Source organism: Mus musculus, chromosome 7 (assembly GCF_000001635.26).
Source record: "Mus musculus strain C57BL/6J chromosome 7, GRCm38.p6 C57BL/6J".
Lineage (NCBI taxonomy): Eukaryota > Metazoa > Chordata > Mammalia > Rodentia > Muridae > Mus > Mus musculus.
Genome location: NC_000073.6, coordinates 82,168,345 through 82,185,901, shown reverse-complemented (window position 1 = coordinate 82,185,901; position 17,557 = coordinate 82,168,345). Strand labels below are relative to the sequence as shown.

Here is a 17,557-nt window from a genome sequence, read left to right as displayed (position 1 = left end):
AGATGTACTTTCCAAATTCCTCCCAGTGCCTATAACTAACAGTGCTCTTGGCACTGTCTACAGCTCAAACACAAGATGACATAAAGAGAAGAAATATACTGGCCAAAGACACTGAACATACCTGCCACCCCCAACCCCCCCACCAATGGCATGTTAGTGAGTTCCCTCAGTGTTGGAGCTGAAAAAGTTGGCAACCTAAAAATGCCAGTGAGCTTAGAGAAATAGTGTTCTTAGGAGGAGGGGGGAAGGAGGAGGGAGAGGAGGAGGGGGAGGAGGAGAAAGAGGAAGAGGAGGAAGAAGAGGAGGAGGAAGAGGAGAAGGCCTGTTCTCTCTCAGCCATAGAGTGAACAATTGTTCAGCTAGAGAGGCAGACAACACTTAGAGTGTAACTCTTCCCTAGGGCCACACCACATAGAAAGAGAAGAAAGATAAGATAAAGATAAATGATAGGTGGATGATAGGTAGGTAGGTGGGTAGGTAGACAGATGATAGGTAGGTAAGTAGGTAGATAGAGAGATAGATGTTAAATAGATAAGAGACAATAGATAGACAGACAGATAGATAGATTAGATAGGTAAGTGGGTGGATGGATAGACAGACAGACCCATGGCCCCACAGTTGACCTCAGTGAAGGATGAGAGGAAGACTAGACATCCACCTTTGGCCAAATGTAATGACTTATTTATCCCTGTCCCCTCTTGTGAACGGGGTAGTGTCAGTGTAGACAACTGATACTGTCATCCTCCACACAGTAAAAACCTGCTTTCCTCACCTTAGTATCAGTAAAGGCCATTTGGGGGACTCAACTTCCATTTCTAGTGGTGGCAATGAGGTTCCCGCCCTCCTGTCCAGGGGAGTAGGTCACATGGGCTGATAAGAGAGTCAGTTCAACTAGGGTAATGAGGCCATCCCTTCCACAGTGCAGGGTGAGACCAGGTGGGGCGCAGTAACAAAGTGTCTCCACCCTCCCAGACAGAGAGGCATAAGTGAGGCCTGTGCGCATCAGAAGCCCCAGGCCTTCAGCAACAAAGAGCTCTTCCTATTTCTAAGGCAAGCAGAGTTTTGGACAGGAACCTGGGCCTTCTTCCGCCTAGAAGGAACATGACAGTGACATTCCCTTCCTGACCACAGCAGTGTCAAATACAACCAATAAATCACAGCCATCTGAGTAGGAGCCAGAGTCTCATAATAGCCAAATCCTCAGATTTCAATATTTTAGAAAATCATTCATTCCAAGAGCCAAGGAAGTTCAGGTTGAGTGAGGAAAGACAATCACTAGATGCCAACCCCAGGATGACAGCGACATCACAATTACAGCATCAATGCTTAAAGGGGCACAGGTAATTGTCAAACACTTGGAACAAGTGAACAAGAAGAAATCTCAGCAAAGATGTGTATGTATAGATGATGTAAATAAGATGCAAGGATTGAAAAGTCAGAATTTAAAACTGTGTGTGCAGGAAACACATGAAGTATGAGATGAGACAGGGTGGTACAAATTTCCCAACCTGAACAACAGACAGAAAATAAGCTGGGAGAAAAGAAGACAGCCCCAGGGAATGGAAGATGATAACAAAACATTGAACATTCGTGTCATTGGAGCCCCAGAAGGAAAGGAGAAAGGGAACGGGGCTGTTAAACTCTCAAAGATGGCAAGTGAAAATTCCAAATTTGGCACAAGACACAGCCTACTGACTCAACAAGCCAAGTAAACAGCCAACAGGATAAAGATGAAACCTGCACCAAGACAAACCATAATCAAACATCTTAAAACTAAAGAAACCAGCCAGGCAGTGGTGGCACACGCCTTTAATCCCAGCACTTGGGAGGCAGAGACAGGCAGATTTCTGAGTTGGAGGCCAGCCTGGTCTACAGAGTGAGTTCCAGGACAGCTAGGGCTATACAGAGAAACCCTATCTCAAAAAACAAACAAACAAAACAAAACAAACAAACAAACAAAAAAACCTAAAGAAACCAAATAACACCTAAGTGACTCAGACTGTACCAGATCAGAACTCACAGTCAAGAGATTAACTTGACACAGATACCAAGATGAAAAGTGTTCACTCATCCTTAGCCACCAGGGAAATGCAGATAAAGCCTACAGTTAGTTTCCACCTCATCCTACTCAGAAAGAAATGAAAAGAAAATTTCATTGTCAAGAAAAGAAATGACCACAAGAGCTGATGAAGGTGTGAAGAGTCAGCAGGGGAGGAGAACCCTAACATGTCATTGGTGGATATGTAAATTGGTCCGGGTACTATACATATCACTATGAAGGTTGCTCAACAAAACTTAAAACTGACCTGCTATAGGATCCAAATAGACTGTTGCCAGGTCTATATTCACAAAGGACTCTGGGTTCACATGCCACAAAAATATCTACACAGAACCAGTCTAGGAAGTATCCAATGACAGAAGACTGAAAACAGGAAATGTGATACACACATCCCATGGGGTTTTATTCAGCCACAGAAGAAATAAAATTATTCCATTATCAGGAAAGTAAGTAGAGCTAGAGATCCTCATGTTAAGGCAGACAGAAAAAAGTAAATTTCTCTTCTTATACGAGCAAAAAGCTAGACTTAAAAGAGACATGAAAGCAGAAGGACCATTTGGGGGAAGGGAGGAGGGAAGATGGGGGAAACAATTAAAACCCATTGTTTTATATGTGTATGAGAAATCTCACAGTGAAACCCATCCATTTTATACAGTTCATATATAAAAATGTCAAGAAATGGAAGAATAAAACACCTTTGAGGCAGGAACAACAGGGCAGCAGCACTCAGGACCAGGAGAGGTGGGGCAGAGATGCTTCCCCACAGTGTGAGCTGAGCTTTCAAAGCAAAACACAGCAGCCAGATGACAAGTCAGACCGGCAGCTTCCTTGTTTGGCAATGCAAAGTGTGCTGTCTGTTTGTGGCTGGCTAAAGTCTTGGCATTGTACTCTGGGATGGATTTGGTGTGAGCTGTAACGGTGTGGCTCATGCAGGAATTCAAAGCTCAGCCTCAGCTGATGGCTTCCTGCTTATTTAATTTCACATCATGGAAGTCAGAAGAAAGTAATACAACAGTTTCCACAATCAGCAAGAACCACCACTACAGGTCATCCATTCACAGCAAAAATCCTGCAGCAGTAAAGGAAAACGAAAGCCATTCCCAGTTCAAAGACAATGAAGAGCTTGCCACCAGCCCCTTACACTGACAGAATGGCTGAAAAATAAGTTCTCTAAACAAAGAAAGGAAATAATAAAAAGAAACTTGGAACCTCAGAAAGGAAGACAGAACTCAGTAAGCAAAGAAAATGCTTCTCCCCTTGAGATTTTTAAATGACTTTGACGGTTAAAGAACAAATTATAACAGTGCTTCATGTGCCGCTCGTGAGGAGGGGATGTAATTAATGTAATTATACTGCAAATCAGGAAGAGATGGGAATTAAAGGGAAGGAAGTTTTCTATATTCATTTTTAACTGTTAAAATGACAATATTGGTATACTGTGATGAGTTGTTTACATTTATAGTAGTCATTATCAATCTATAAAAAAATCCGTATGAAAACACCAGAAAGAATTTAAATAATCTTTAACACAGCGAAAGGTGAAGTTAAAAAGAAAATAAATTTAAAACAGAGCCAACAAATAAAAATAAGTAAAATGGCAGCCTTTAGTCAAAACATGTAAATAATTACATTAAATGTAAATGGCCTAAATATAGCACTTAAACAACAGACTGGAAGAGCATATTAATGAAGTATGACAGTTAGGGTTTGAATTTGAATGTTCCCCTCAGTTTTAAATACTTTACCCTCAAACTGCAGTGTGTTTGGAAGGCTATGGAAACTTTAGGAAGTCAGGCCAGGCTGGTAGAAGTGGGTCACTGGAGGCTTTGCCCTCGAAAGTGCCAATCATCTAGGGTTCTGGACCTGCTCCTGGCTGGCACCATGTGAGTGTCTGCCTTCCACTGCTTCTACCACTATAGAAGGAACCATTCCGACCACCATGCTTGTCTCCTGAGAAACTGAACTCCCTCTGAAACTGTGAGCCAAAACTTAACCTTTCCTTTCTTGAATAGTCTCTACTGGGTGTTTTGTCATAGCAAAACAACCAACACAAACTCTGACTGCACTTTGACCAAGCAACATACTTCAAATATTGGATTATAGGCAGGCTAAAATCAAAGCAAAGCTGATTAGTTAAATTAATATCAGACAGACATAAGAGCAAAGAAACTAGCAGAGTGAAAACTAACATTTTAAGTTAGCTTTATTTTTATATTCACATAGAAGCCAATGAAGACATGTCACTAGACTAACACGGCCTTAGAGATGGTTCTGTTATAGCATATATTAACTGAACATATTCATTGAATTTATATGGTATTTCAGTGGATACAGCATGAACCTGCTTTTCTATTTCACTTAACAAAATACACTACAGTTACGTCTTTTTTTTTTAACTACAGTTGACAGGACTTTATTTCTTCTTTGTGGTTGTATAATAATCCATTGTGTGTCACATTTCCTTTATCCATCCACGCACTGAGAAGTGCCTAGGTTGATTCTACAGCTCTTGTGACCAACTCCACAATAAGCACAGATGTGCAAGTGACTCTTAAGCACACTGCTTTTGCTTCCTTTGGTTATACACCCAGAAGGGGATAACATAAGAGCTCCACACTGTTCTCTACAGTGGCTTTTAAAAAATATATTCCCACCAACAGATAGCTTCCTGTCTTCTCCAGCGTTTTCAGTCTTCTGCTTTCTCGAGCTGTATCTTTGGAAGAGCATCCTGGCACCATGAGTGAACAGATGTACGTAGGAGGGCAGACACAGAGGTCTAACAATGTGTTAGGAAGCTACTGCAGCCGGGGAGTGGGGGGGAGGCTGGGGGGGCAGGGAAAATGACCAGAGTAGATCAGCAGATCAGCATCAGCAGTGACGGAGAACAGCCATTAAATTAAGGATACACTTTCAGAGCAAAGCCAGGAGGAAGAGCACGCCAATAAACTCATGTGATGCGCTTTGTTTTACTTAAGAGACTGAGCAGACATCTGAGATCACCAGTAGAAAAGGCAAGAGGACACAGACAAAAGTTCCCGTTCTCCCATCTCAACCCTAGTGTCTGAGAGGAAGGTAGCACTGATTTATGTCTGAAGCAGAAATACGATGTTGAGATTCATCAGAGGACATACTGTATTTAAATGTGGGCAAGCCTCCTCGAAAGAGTGCAAGTCTAGAAAACAGGAGCCGGAGCACAAGCGTGGAGCAGAGCTGTGCAGTCGAAGGATGAAGAGCTATTAACGGAGACCGGAGGATCAGCTGGCTGATTGAACTTGGAAGAACTCTGGCAGGTGCTATCCTCAGGCAATGGGTCAAATGCTACACAGAGTTCCAGTGTGGAAGTGACTATCAGACTGAAGGACACTTAAGACCCAAACATGCATGGCCTCAAAGCACAGGAGACAACTCAGTTGGAATGGCCTGAAAAGAAAGTGTGTGACAGAAGCCAAGATGGAGTGTACCTGCTGATAAGAGAGAGGGGATACAAAGAGAGGCGAGGGAGGGGCTCGGCCAAAGGAGAATTTTCTCTTTTTTTGAGATAGGAGAACTCATATCTACATGTTGATAAGAATGACTCGAGAGAAAAGAAATGTGAAGAGAGATGCTGCTACAGGCCCAAAGCCCCTTCGACAATGAAAATGAGAGGATTGGGAGGCACCGTAAAGCAACTAGCCACCTGTATTTTGTTCCTTGTTACACAAAGAGAAGCAGAAAAACACCCACACATGAGCAAACAGGACCTCTGGACTACTGAAGTGTGGCCCAGAGCAGAGACAGGAATGAGGAGCTATGCCTCACCTATCAGATTCACCAGGGAGGACCCAAGTCACAGAGCCTGAAACAGCCACAGTTCTGCTACCGACCGACTGGCAGAGAGCAACCCAGGAAAGCAACAAGAGTCAACACTGAAGAGAGGGGTATTCCGGGACCATGCAAGATGGCACAGGCCTATAACCCCAGCACTGTGGAGGTGAGGGTCAGAAATCCTCACCTATATAAAGAATTAGGGACCACACTAGGTTGCATGAAACTGAAAAGGAAAGAGAACAAGGAACTGGGTGAATGATGCCACCATGAGTGGCCTGGAGGCCTGCAGGTGGGCACTGCAGTCTGCCTGTGAGGAGCTGGGCAGCTACAAGGGAAGGGCCAACAAAAGGCTGTTTCAGAGGGGCACCAACAGCAGGAGTCTAAAGGCAGCTCCAGGATGAACCCCTCCCAGCCCATGCACTTCCCGATGTCAGGAACACAGAGGTGCGCACAATCTAACTGCCCACACTCTGCTGAGCTCCAACATCCACCATATGTTTACCTACCACTTAGCTGAGTAAAGTATTCTATCCATTCTGTCTCCTAAGGACTTTAGTTTCCGGGTCATCCTGTCCCCACACGGCACACACCCCTCCACATACTTAGTGTTGGAAAATACAATTGCATTCAACGTACTTAATAAAACTAAAAAGCTCATCTAACCAGGGAGAAACTCTGGTTTCCAGTGTGCTTTACAGCTAAATCACAAAGGACACCCTGGGTAATATTTTTACTTTATAGAAGGAAATGTAAAGAATGTTTGAGTTATATTGGATCTTTTAGTTATTTAAAACAAAAACAAAAACAAAACAAAACAACAAACTCCTAATCAGTTTGGTTTAGACATCCACTCTAGGACCCCGGCTTTCAAACCAAAGAGTTCAGATTTATGAATTAATTTGTCAAACAGTCTGTGTGAAAAGATAGCAAGAATGTCTGATCTTTAATATATTTTCCAATGCATCTAAGAGAAAGAATAAATCATTATGGATTTTTCAAAGTGCATTTTTATCTTTTTCTCTAATGAGAAAGTGAAACAAAAGACATTCATTGTCTCCCTAGAGCAGCTTATCACTCACCAGGGCCATCTTCCCCTGAAGCATTTGCCCATAAATGGCCAGCCTGCACAGGCAGTGTCTGCAGGGGGATATGTCAGGGACACATGGACCTTATGGACACTCAGCCTTTTTGAACTTGATGCATTAAAAGAGAAAGATTGCGTTACCAAAAAGCTAACTTAAGGGCTTCCTCATCTCCTACGATGTTGTTAGGTCATGTCACAATAAAAGCTCAAAGAAGTAAATTCAACATGGGGCCTACAAGACTTAGGAGAGGAGAGACAGAAATGATACTGGTTCCTGGGCTTCCATGGGACTATGACTCAAGCCCCTGGGAGGTCAGAAGGTCCTGGAATGAAAAGAACGCAGCTGTTAGGAGAGCATCCAGGCCCGAGCACCCAGACTCAGTGGATGAGCACATAGATGCATGACCAGAGCATCTCTTTATTGCTTGTGTGCTGTACTTAGCAAGAAGCCACAGGGGCAGCTCTGAACTCTGCATTGCTTTCCACCAACTCCACTCTCAGCCCTGCAGAACAACTGGTTCTATTTAAAACTTTGGTAAAGAGTTTGAAAAGTGTTTAGTGACAAACTCAAGAAACCTGGCACAATGAGGCATCATGTCCAGGGCTGACAGCTCATTTTCTGGGAAACCAAGGGCTCTGTTCCTCAATGACAGGGAAAGGGTCAGGAAAGGAGGGGCAGGTAGCCAGGGCATTCAGTCATTTTACTCTGCCATGGTCCAGACTCCCTTACTTCCAAAAGGTCCCTATTGTCTTTGTCTTTGTCTGAAACATTTTAAGTAAAATATTTAAGGATTTCAGAACTGAGATACACATACACAATATCTAGATGGATGGATGTTCTCTCTCTTTTATGCATGTGTGTACCTGCTTGTGTGTGCATGTGTGGGTACGTATACGTACACGTGTGTGTGTGTGTGTGTGTGTGTGTGTGTGTGTGTGAGTGCGCGCGCCTGCATATGTACAACTCACATACTATGCAGCTTATTTAAGTGTACAATCAAGGGACTGGAGAGATGGTTCTATGATTAGAAGCTCTTTGCTCTTCCAGCCCAGTGGACACAGTTCATACAGTGCTCAGTTCTCAGTAATCACACTGGGTGGTTCAAAACTACCTAGAACCCTATTAGCTCCAGGGGATCCAGTGCTCCCTTCTGGCCTCCTCAGACGCCCACACACTACATAGCACACGTGTGTGCACACGCACACACACACACACACACACACACACATACACAAGAGTTTTGCAGACATTGTGCGATCAAGTTTATCACAGGGACCTGACCTCTGAATCCTCTCATACATCATGCAGAGAGAAAGCCAAGGAGGCCAAGTTGGGTTAAGTCACATTTCCAAGGTTGCAGAACTGATCATGGCAAGGAGCCAGCCTTGAATCCCTGGGAATTATTAGCCACTGATGTCATTCGGGACTCCCTTTCCCTGCCCCGGGAAAGCTCCAAATGAATTAAAGCCCGCTGTGGAGACACTGTTGGAGGACATCTGGCATTCTTTATTACTCTGCTCCCTTGTATTAAATTAAACAAAACCTAATTTCTCCAAGCTGGTTGTACTGCATAATTTCTAAGAAAGACTTCTAGAAGTCTGAGGGTGGGGATGCGGCTCAGACAGGAGAGTGTTTGCCTGGCATGTGTGGAGCCCTGGGTTCAGTCCTCAGCTCAGTGTAAACTGGGCAGAGTGCTCCCTCTTGTATCCTGGGCCCTGGAGGGATAGAAGTGGGGCCCCAGAAGCTTGCAATCACGCTTGGCCGTGTAGCCGCTCTGAGGCTAGGGTGGGCTATGTAAGACCTGGATGTGGGGGAGAGAAGAGCGGGAAGTACGGAAATATCTAGAACAGGTTTGAAACTTATCTGTCAGGTACTCTTAACCACACCATGTTGGTAAGTCCAGAGAGAGTATGTAAACTCTCTCTGGTCAAATGAAGTACGAAATATTTCAGAGACAGGCAGGAAAAGCATAGAGCCTGGGTAAGAACACACCTGCCCCAAGGACAATGGTGACCCCTGGAAGGCCTCCTGCTAGTTTGATTTGATTGATTGTAAAGAATAGAACCAAGCCTCCTGACACAGTATACTTCCCCAAATCCAGTAAAGTCCAATGATTTCAACCACCCACTCTGCTCCATGGTCAGAAGCCATCCTGAAGCGCCTAAGGACTCAGTCTGTGTGATCACAAGGCTGCTCCTATAAAGTCCATATCCAAGAAGGGGGGGGGAGAAAGAGAGAGAGCAAGCGCCTCATTTTCTGCTAGGGCTAAGCACGACAATGTAACAATCATGTCCAGCAGTTACTCTAGCATGGCCTTGCCCACAGAGACTCTGGGTCTCCTGGCTGCTCTAGCATTACCAAAGAAGTAGAAGCTGACAGCTTACCCACCCTCTGTATGACTCGACTGCCCCCTCCCATGATCTTGTGATAGCAGTTATTGCTTCTGAACCCACTATTGTCCATTTATTACACATACATTTATAAAGTGCTCACTACTCATCAAGCACTGGGCTAAAACACTGTCCAAATGTGGCCAGTGCCTGTGGTGAGTGTAGCACCCCCTAGAGTCTCTCTTTATATACTACTGTGTGCGACTCCACTAGCCTCAGCTCTCCCTTTTTAAAATGTTCATTTTAATTGGAATTTCCCCAAAATCACTTAGACACTCCAGAATAAGATATGCCAATGGCCCAAAGGCCAGTAACAACTGAAATATCCCACAGACTTTTGTAAGTACTATAGAAACAACAACGAATCCACCATCTCTGCTCTCACCCAGCATTTCAGGATTTCTCCTCCAGGATTTCTAACATCCTGAATAGCATCACTGTCTGCCCTATGTCCCCTGCTGAGAACAGCCATCACTTAGCTTCCTTGTGGACCAGCTGTGACTTAGGGACTAGCAGTGTCTTTCCGCCTGGAATAGAAAAAAAAAAAAGATTTTTCTAAGGCCAGCTGCAATCTCAAGATCGATATGAAGGAAAAGCCTGAGTGGGACATCGCCACCGACGTGGACTTAAGATGCAATGAAGTCCACCTGGGTTTCAGCAAAACTGAGGCTGGGAAAGAAATGAGGGCAGGGCAACAATTCCGCAGGTGCTGGTGAACAGGTTTTACAACATAGGCTCTACCATTGGTGAAGAGTATAGTGTTAGAAAGCAAATTTGCTTGTGACACACACACACACACACTTTCCTGTGTCCCTGTTTCCAGATTCCTCTGCTCAGAAAGCCCTCCTTTTCCTATAACAATCCATAGACACAATCCTTTCTCAAGCTTAATCCCCAAATGCCCTGTCTTCACCTCCTGGAAGCTTCCCATGAAGCCCCCACTGAATCACCTGCCATCCTCTTCCGCGGAGGCGTGTCTAGCTCGGTTTGTTTACGTGTGTGTTTTGGGTCTCCTCATCACACTGTCTCTTTGAGAGAGCAGGAGCCTGGTGCCAACCTCGAACCAACCCAGTGAAGACGGCCGGCAAGGGAAGGACCACAGCGATGAGCCCCAACCCCTGGAAAGCCAAAACAGAGACTGCCGGGTCCCAGCCAGGGCGCAAGAAGAGCGTCCTGGGTGCGGGGGGTGGGGGTGGGGGTCCCAACGGACAGACGAGAGATTCCGGGGCAGGAGGGAGGCCTACCACGGTCTTGGTCCCAAAAGCTCTCCTCCGGGCGCACATCCCCAAGCCCACCACCTCCGATCCCTTGCCAGCCGAACTGCTCAGATTTACAACCGCCAGGGCGCAGCGGGAGACCCGAGACTCGGGGGAGGAGGCACCAACACGCGCAGCCCAGAGCGCGCGACCGCTACTCGCCCCCCGCGCCCTCCTAGCCGACCAGAAACCCAGTCCGAAGGAAGCCGATGAAGACCCCGAGTCCATGGCCCGCAACCCCTTGGGGACGCCGCCTCCAGAAACCCCTCGCGCGCGCCTCCCTACCTGGCTGGCTTTGTGGAACTGCTTCTTGAGCCCAGCCACCGACATCGCGGCGGCGCCCCGCCCGGGGGTGGTCTCGGGGCTCCGCCGGGCCACGCGGCCCGGACGCTGAGCGGAGCGGGCACCCCGGGCGGTCCCCGCGCGCCCCACGGCCACGGCCACGGCCACGGCGCTGTCACACTGGCACAGGCGCTCGCGCAGATAGCAACACCGTGTTTCGAGGCCCCAACGCAGCCCATTGGTCGAGCCTCGGCAGCATGCAAATGAAGCTTCTAGGACCGCCCACGCTTCATTGTTGCGTGGCGACCAGGAGCTCTTGAGCCAAGAAGAGGACCAGTGGAAGGGCTGGCCGTGGGATGTCCCTGGGATAAGGAGAGCCTCTCAGGACTTCTTTCGGAAGACTTGGGATACAGCTGGCTCTGTGATTGTTCTGGACGCGAGGTCTCTCTGCTCTTCAGGGACTTGGTGGAAAACCTGGTTTTACTCACTGGTAGCAAGATCTCCCCTCCCCAAACCCCATCCCTGAGAGCTTTAGATAGACGTGTGTTGTGAGGAAGGGACGCTGGGATGTGTTCTCAAGGAGAGAAGAAACACTAGAGGAACCGGGAACTGTAGTTAGACGGAGAAACCTGCTTGTGAGAAGTTACTTGTGTTCTTAGCCAGTCTGCCGGAGCGGTTTGGGGCTCCCTGGGAGAGAGTTATGTGAGCTGAGCCTCTTCTTACCAGGCACACCAAGAGCCAGTCTACAACATACCAAAAACAGGACCTTCCGTTCCACTACTTACCAGAGAATTGTTCAGACTGGTCTCCAGGAGAGTCCTTTATACAAGATCCTTTCCACGGGGTCTAGAGGTCCTCACTGAACAGAACCCAGTCACAGAAAAGGAGCTTTGCATTAATTCGTGTGCCACCAACACGTCTACTATTTTCCCTGAATCTGACCTTTCAAAGGCCCCGTGGCTCCTAATGTCTTCAATCCATTTCAGCAATGCTTCACACCGACACGAACACTGTGCAACTTTCAGTCTCTACCTAAAAGAAATGACATTCTGTGGACGCTTCCCGGCGTCACCGGGTCTGGGATCATCAACACTCCTGTCGTCCTGAGCACTTGCAGTTCACACCTGTATCCGGGCTTCTATTTGGCTCTGGCATGTCTCCAGAAGCCTCAGCGCCTGCCTCCCAGGCCTGCCTGACTCCTCAGAGCTTCACCCTAGTGTGACAGGGTGAACACCTACAGCTCTCTATGCCTAGGTTTGCTCACAATGACTAGGAAAGTGTGGTGTCAACAGTGCCCTGCCTCTGATATGGGAGAAGATGTGGCCATCTTAACAAGCATGAGTGGTGGGACAAGGTTACTAAATGTGACTCAACACTCTTTGTCCTAGTTAGCCAAGGGCTTACTGACACCAGACAGAGGTAGGTGGTGTGACAGTGGTGACCACAGCAAAATGCCCAGTCTCCTCTGCTATCCCATCCCCACTAAAGGTTTAGGGGAAGATGGTCTCCCTTGTCCTGGACTAGTCTGTGGCTGGGTAGGAGATGTTCAGCTGCTGACCTCTGTGCCCAATAGAAGTTTAAACGGCACAGCCTCAACCCGTGCCCCCTTGAGGAGTCAGGTTCTTTTTGAAGTTGGTGACTGGCATTCTTCCATGGCTGGTAGATCTATTAGGTTTGTGCAGATTTCATTTGGGTTTGTTCTGATTTGAGGGGTAAATCCCAATTTGAATGGACCTTTCCACCATGGGGAGTGGGGCAAATTCCAGTGGGTGGGAGGCTATGGGATCATGGGGGCCATGATGCAGCTGGTCACACTGCATCTACAGTCAGTGAGCAGGGAGAAGAAACTCTATTACTAACTCATTATCTCCTTCATCCCTTTCTGTTCAGTCTTGGGCCCCAGCCATGAGATAATGGCAGCCATTCAGGGAGGTTTTCCTTCCTGTTAAAGCTCTCTGAAAACTCCCTCATGGGCGCATCCAGAAGTGTGTCTCCTAGGTGACTCCAAATCCTGTCAAGTTGATAAGCAAAGCTAACCATTACAATAGAATAGTTAAGTTTCCTTACATGGAAATCAATTGTGGAAATCTATCTTCTTGGTTTATTCAAATGCAGACTTGTAGATTGTTTATCATTTTTAAACTCAGGGATCCTTCTCTTATAAAAGCATTTACATATTCTACCCACTTTACTCTTTGTTATTTATAACAAGCAGATATTGAGCTAACAAGGACTTGGATTTTGTGCCTTGCCTTTATAAAAAACATGAATGTTCTACTTGTTTTATAGAAACAATTTTTGACCATTCTTTTGGTTTCTTTTTTGGTCCAAATGTTATTTAAAAAAAATTTTTAAACTACTTTTGTCTTGTTAAGAGCTTTTAATTCAATGTATGTTAGACTTTTGCTACTATGATCAAATAGTGTCTTGAAGATTTTTACACTTTACATATGTACAGCAGAGGTTTGAAATAGTGTGATTCAAGCTAGGAGTAGTGGCCTTGCAGTTAGCTTAAACCACATTGGCCATCTCAAGGCTTGCTCTTCACAGCATCATTACCCCTCAGCTACCCAAGGTTGTAGAGCTTCTGTTTAGAGGCCATATTCAAATGCTCTTGACTATTGAACAGGGTAATGGGGACTAAATATGATGAAAGTACATTTTACACATGTATGAAATATTACAATGAAACCTATTATTTCATAAAATTAATAGCCACTAACAAAAATAATGCATCAATTAAGATATATGGAGCATATATAAAAAGTTGGGATATAAATATTGAAAATCAAAAGAACTGCTAATAGGATGAAATAGTTCTTTTATTTAGATAAAAGGGGTAAACACTGATGACATGACAATCAAAAAATGACAGAACACAACAGTTTTGAAGCATGCAAAGCAAAACTCTCAGATATAAGAAGCAACAGACAGGGTCACAGGTGGACAAAGCACTGGAGAGCAGATAGCTTTAGCCTGTAAAGCAAAACTCTCAGATATAAGAAGCAATAGACAGGGTCACAATGTGAGCAAAGCACTGGAGAGCAGATAACTTTTAGGCTTTTCTTGCGCTCGCCGGACTCGATCAGCAAGAACGACGCTGCAACAGGATCCTTCTGCACGCATTTATTGGGAGAGCTTGATTGCAGAGGCTAAAAGACCCCGAGCCCAGAACTGGTGCTGCTTATATAGGCCTAGGAGAGGCATGTCTCACACCCAGATTGGTTATGCACTACGCCTCATTTGCATGTTCCTCATCTGATTGGCTACTCTCTCTCTGTACCTCACAGAGCCTCATTATCATACCTCATTTGCATGTCTCACATCTGATTGGTTATACTCTCAAAGTCTCATTATCATGCCCGGGCCAGGCAGTGTCTTTGCAAAAAACTTTACTGCATATGTACACATTGGTTGTTTGTCCAAACTTATGCGTGGTGGCCAGCAGTAGTCAGTGCCACTCACAATGGCACATGTGGCTTCCCACATCTCCCCCTGTTTGTTTTAATAAAATGAGGCTGGACTAGGCCTGTGCAATTATGCCCATCCGCTGTGGCTCCTGTTTTAGGTCGTTCCTCTAATGTCACAGCCTTACCTGTCATAGGGTAACCCTATCGCCACCCGGCCCCATGTCTTAGGTTGGACTGTGCACGAGGAAAGTTGCCCATCTCTGGATACAATGTTTCCTTAGGCATCTTTCCCATGGTCCATGACTCCCCCCTGGTGCATAGAATGCTGGTTACTTGCATCCACATTTCTGTACATTGTCTGTGCACCAGCTTTGGCATCTGTGGATACTGACAGCTCTTGTGTTTGGTTGTATGGACTCACATCTCTCTGGGGGCAGGGTGATGACCTCAAAGATCCTGGGTAGATGAGATGGAGAGGGAAGAAAGCATCCTAACTAATGTTGTGAAATACTAACCTATTATCTCTTAAGCCAAGTCTTAAACTATCAAGCTAAAGATAGTAAGCAAGTTTGTTCTTTTTTTTTTTTTTTTTTTTTTTTGCTAATTTTATATGATTACTGTACTGGCTAGTTTTGTGTCAACTTGACACAGCTGGGGTTATCACAGAGAAAGGAGCTTCAGTTGAGGAAATGCCTCCATGAGATCCAACTCTAAGGCATTTTCTCAATTAGTGATCAAGGGGGAAAGGCCCCTTGTGGGTGGGACCATCTTTGGGCTGGTAGTCTTGGGTTCTATAAGAGAGCAGGCTAAGCAAGCCAGGGGAGGCAAGCCAGTAAATCCCTCCATGGCCTCTGCATCGGCTCCTGCTTTCTGACCTGCTTGAGTTCCAGTCCTGACTTCCTTGGTGATCAACAGCAGTATAGAAGTGTAAGCCGAATAAACCCTTTCCTCCCCAACTTGCTTTTTGGTCATGATGTTTTTGCAGGAATAGAAACCCTGACTAAGACAAATTGGTACCAGCAGAGTGGGATATTCCTGTGACAACCTGACCATGTTTTGGGGAGGACTGTGGAAGGACTTTGGAACTTTGTGCTTGAAGATCCATCCATTGTTAAGAGCTCTGTCGGATGTTGTGTAGGAGCTTGGAAGATAATGTTGAGAACAGTGCAGAAGATGGAGGCCTGGCTTGTGAAATTTCAGAGGGAAAATTAAAGACTCTTTTCAGGGCCATTACTGTTTTGATTGTGAAGATTCTGTAGTTCTGGTTAGCTGGGGCTGAAGAATCAGCTGTGATTAACAAGATACCAGAACTACTAAAGCAAAAACTTTGCATTACTGGGACTATTGATGCTGGTTAGCTGGAGCTAAGAAATTAGCGGTGATTAAGAAGAGACCAGCATCACTGAGGTGACATCTACAGGGAAGTGTTTTCTGAGAGCACAGTGGCTGTGTTCCAGATATAGCCAAAGTTGTACCTTGTACTGTGGCTGGACTTGGTAATGTGTAAGGGTCACCCAGGTGGTACTGGTTTTGAAGGCATGAAGGAGTTGAGCAGAGCAGCTGAGGCTTGGCACTGTGAGAGGCCATGGAAGGCCATTGGTGAAAGTCCAGCCTCAGTTGCAATTGATGGCCCAGGACTGAAGGGGTCATGCAGTGTTTTGGAGATGCCAGTACCATGAGATGACCACCAAGAGTAGCAGCAGCAGTGGAGTACTGGCATCTGGAGCCTAGAGGATGACGCATGTGCTACAAAAGGCATGGCTGGAGAAGTGACCCAAGCCCTTGGAGGAGCCCAGAAGATCGTAAGTTGGATCCCAGACATTGGACGGTTGGAGATTGACTTTTGCTTTTGATTGTGACTGTGCCCTGATATTTTCCCTCTTGAAGGAAGAAACTGTTTTAGTGGAGCCCACAGTTAAGAGACTTTTAATTGTAAAAAGACTTTGGATTTTAAAAGAGATGGTTATTTTAAAGAGATTGAAATTTTAAGAATATGTAAAGACTGTGGGAATTTTAAAGTTATTTAGATCTTGGGGATGAATAAGAATGTAAGGGTTGAGGCTTACTAGTGATGTGTTTGTGTGTCAAGTTGACAAGGGGTCAATTGTACTGGCTAGTTTTGTGTCAACTTGACACAGCTGGGGTTATCACAGAGAAAGGAGCTTCAGTTGAGGAAATGCCTCCATGAGATCCAACTCTAAGGCATTTTCTCAATTAGTGATCAAGGGGGAAAGACCCCTTGTGGGTGGGACCATCTTTGGGCTGGTAGTCTTGGGTTCTATAAGAGAGCAGGCTAAGCAAGCCAGGGGAGGCAAGCCAGTAAAGAACATCCCTCCATGGCCTCTGCATCGGCTCCTGCTTTCTGACCTGCTTGAGTTCCAGTCCTGACTTCCTTGGTGATGAACAGCAGTATGGAAGTGTAAGCCGAATAAACCCTTTCCTCCCCAACTTGCTTCTTGGTCATGATGTTTTTGCAGGAATAGAAACCCTGACTAAGACATTGGGGTATTACCCGCCATTGGTACCTTTTATCAGGCTCCATATGATTAATAGAAGGCAAGGTAAATGCAAATCTAGGTTTATCTTTCTTATTTAATGGTATTGAAAAGAAACAATCCTTAATATCTACTACTATAATTCTCCAATCCTTAGGTAGAGCTGAGAGTAGGGGGAGTCCTTTTTGTACAGGACCCATAACTTGCATTTGTGCATTAATGGCTCTTAGGTCATGTAACAATCTCCATTTACCTGACTTTTTCTTTACAACAAAAATGGGAGTATTCCAGGGTGATTGAGTGGGTTCCACATGTCCCAGGTCTAATTGTTCTTGTACTAATTCTTTAGCTGCTTTTAACTTCTCAGAGGGTAAAGGCCATTGAGGCACCTACACCGTGTCCTCCGTATGCCACGGAATGGGCAAAGGCTCTTCAGTGGCCCCTAGAAAAAACCCAGCCCTTTCTTGTCTGCTTTTACTGTGGCTTTAACTGGTGAAATTCTACCTTGTAAATTTTTTCCAAGACCTAGTCCAGGTATATATCCCATTCCTTTCATCATTTCCTTGCTTTTTTGAGAATAGTCATTAGTTAGTATAAAGTTCATAGCTGATAACACATCTCTCCCCCATAAGTTTACAGGTAAAGGGAGTACATAAGGTTGAAAAAGCCCTGTCCTTCCTTCTTTATCTTTCCACTGTAAGGATTTTGCATTTATAGTTGGGGTAGCCTCATATCCTAATCCTTGTAAGCTATGTGACGATTGATTAACAGGC

General features: G+C 45.4%; 1 protein-coding gene across 11 annotated transcripts in view; it reads right to left on the bottom strand.

Moving 5' to 3' along the window:
- Sh3gl3 (SH3-domain GRB2-like 3) overlaps positions 1-12,094 on the bottom strand; it is a 133,613-nt gene extending 121,519 nt beyond the window's left edge. For 3 of the 11 annotated variants that reach the window (NM_017400.7, NM_001277954.2, NM_001277955.2), the window contains exon 1: positions 10,883-11,106. In NM_017400.7, coding sequence (NP_059096.3) covers positions 10,883-10,927 — 45 coding nt within the window. In that variant the 5' untranslated portion in view covers positions 10,928-11,106. Of the gene's footprint in view, positions 1-9,726; positions 9,869-10,585; positions 10,719-10,882; positions 11,107-11,664 lie in introns of those variants that run through there. The other 8 variants (XM_030242265.1, XM_030242268.1, XM_030242263.1 and 5 more) reach the window with 7 other exon arrangements.
- Positions 12,095-17,557: the final 5,463 nt, after the last annotated feature.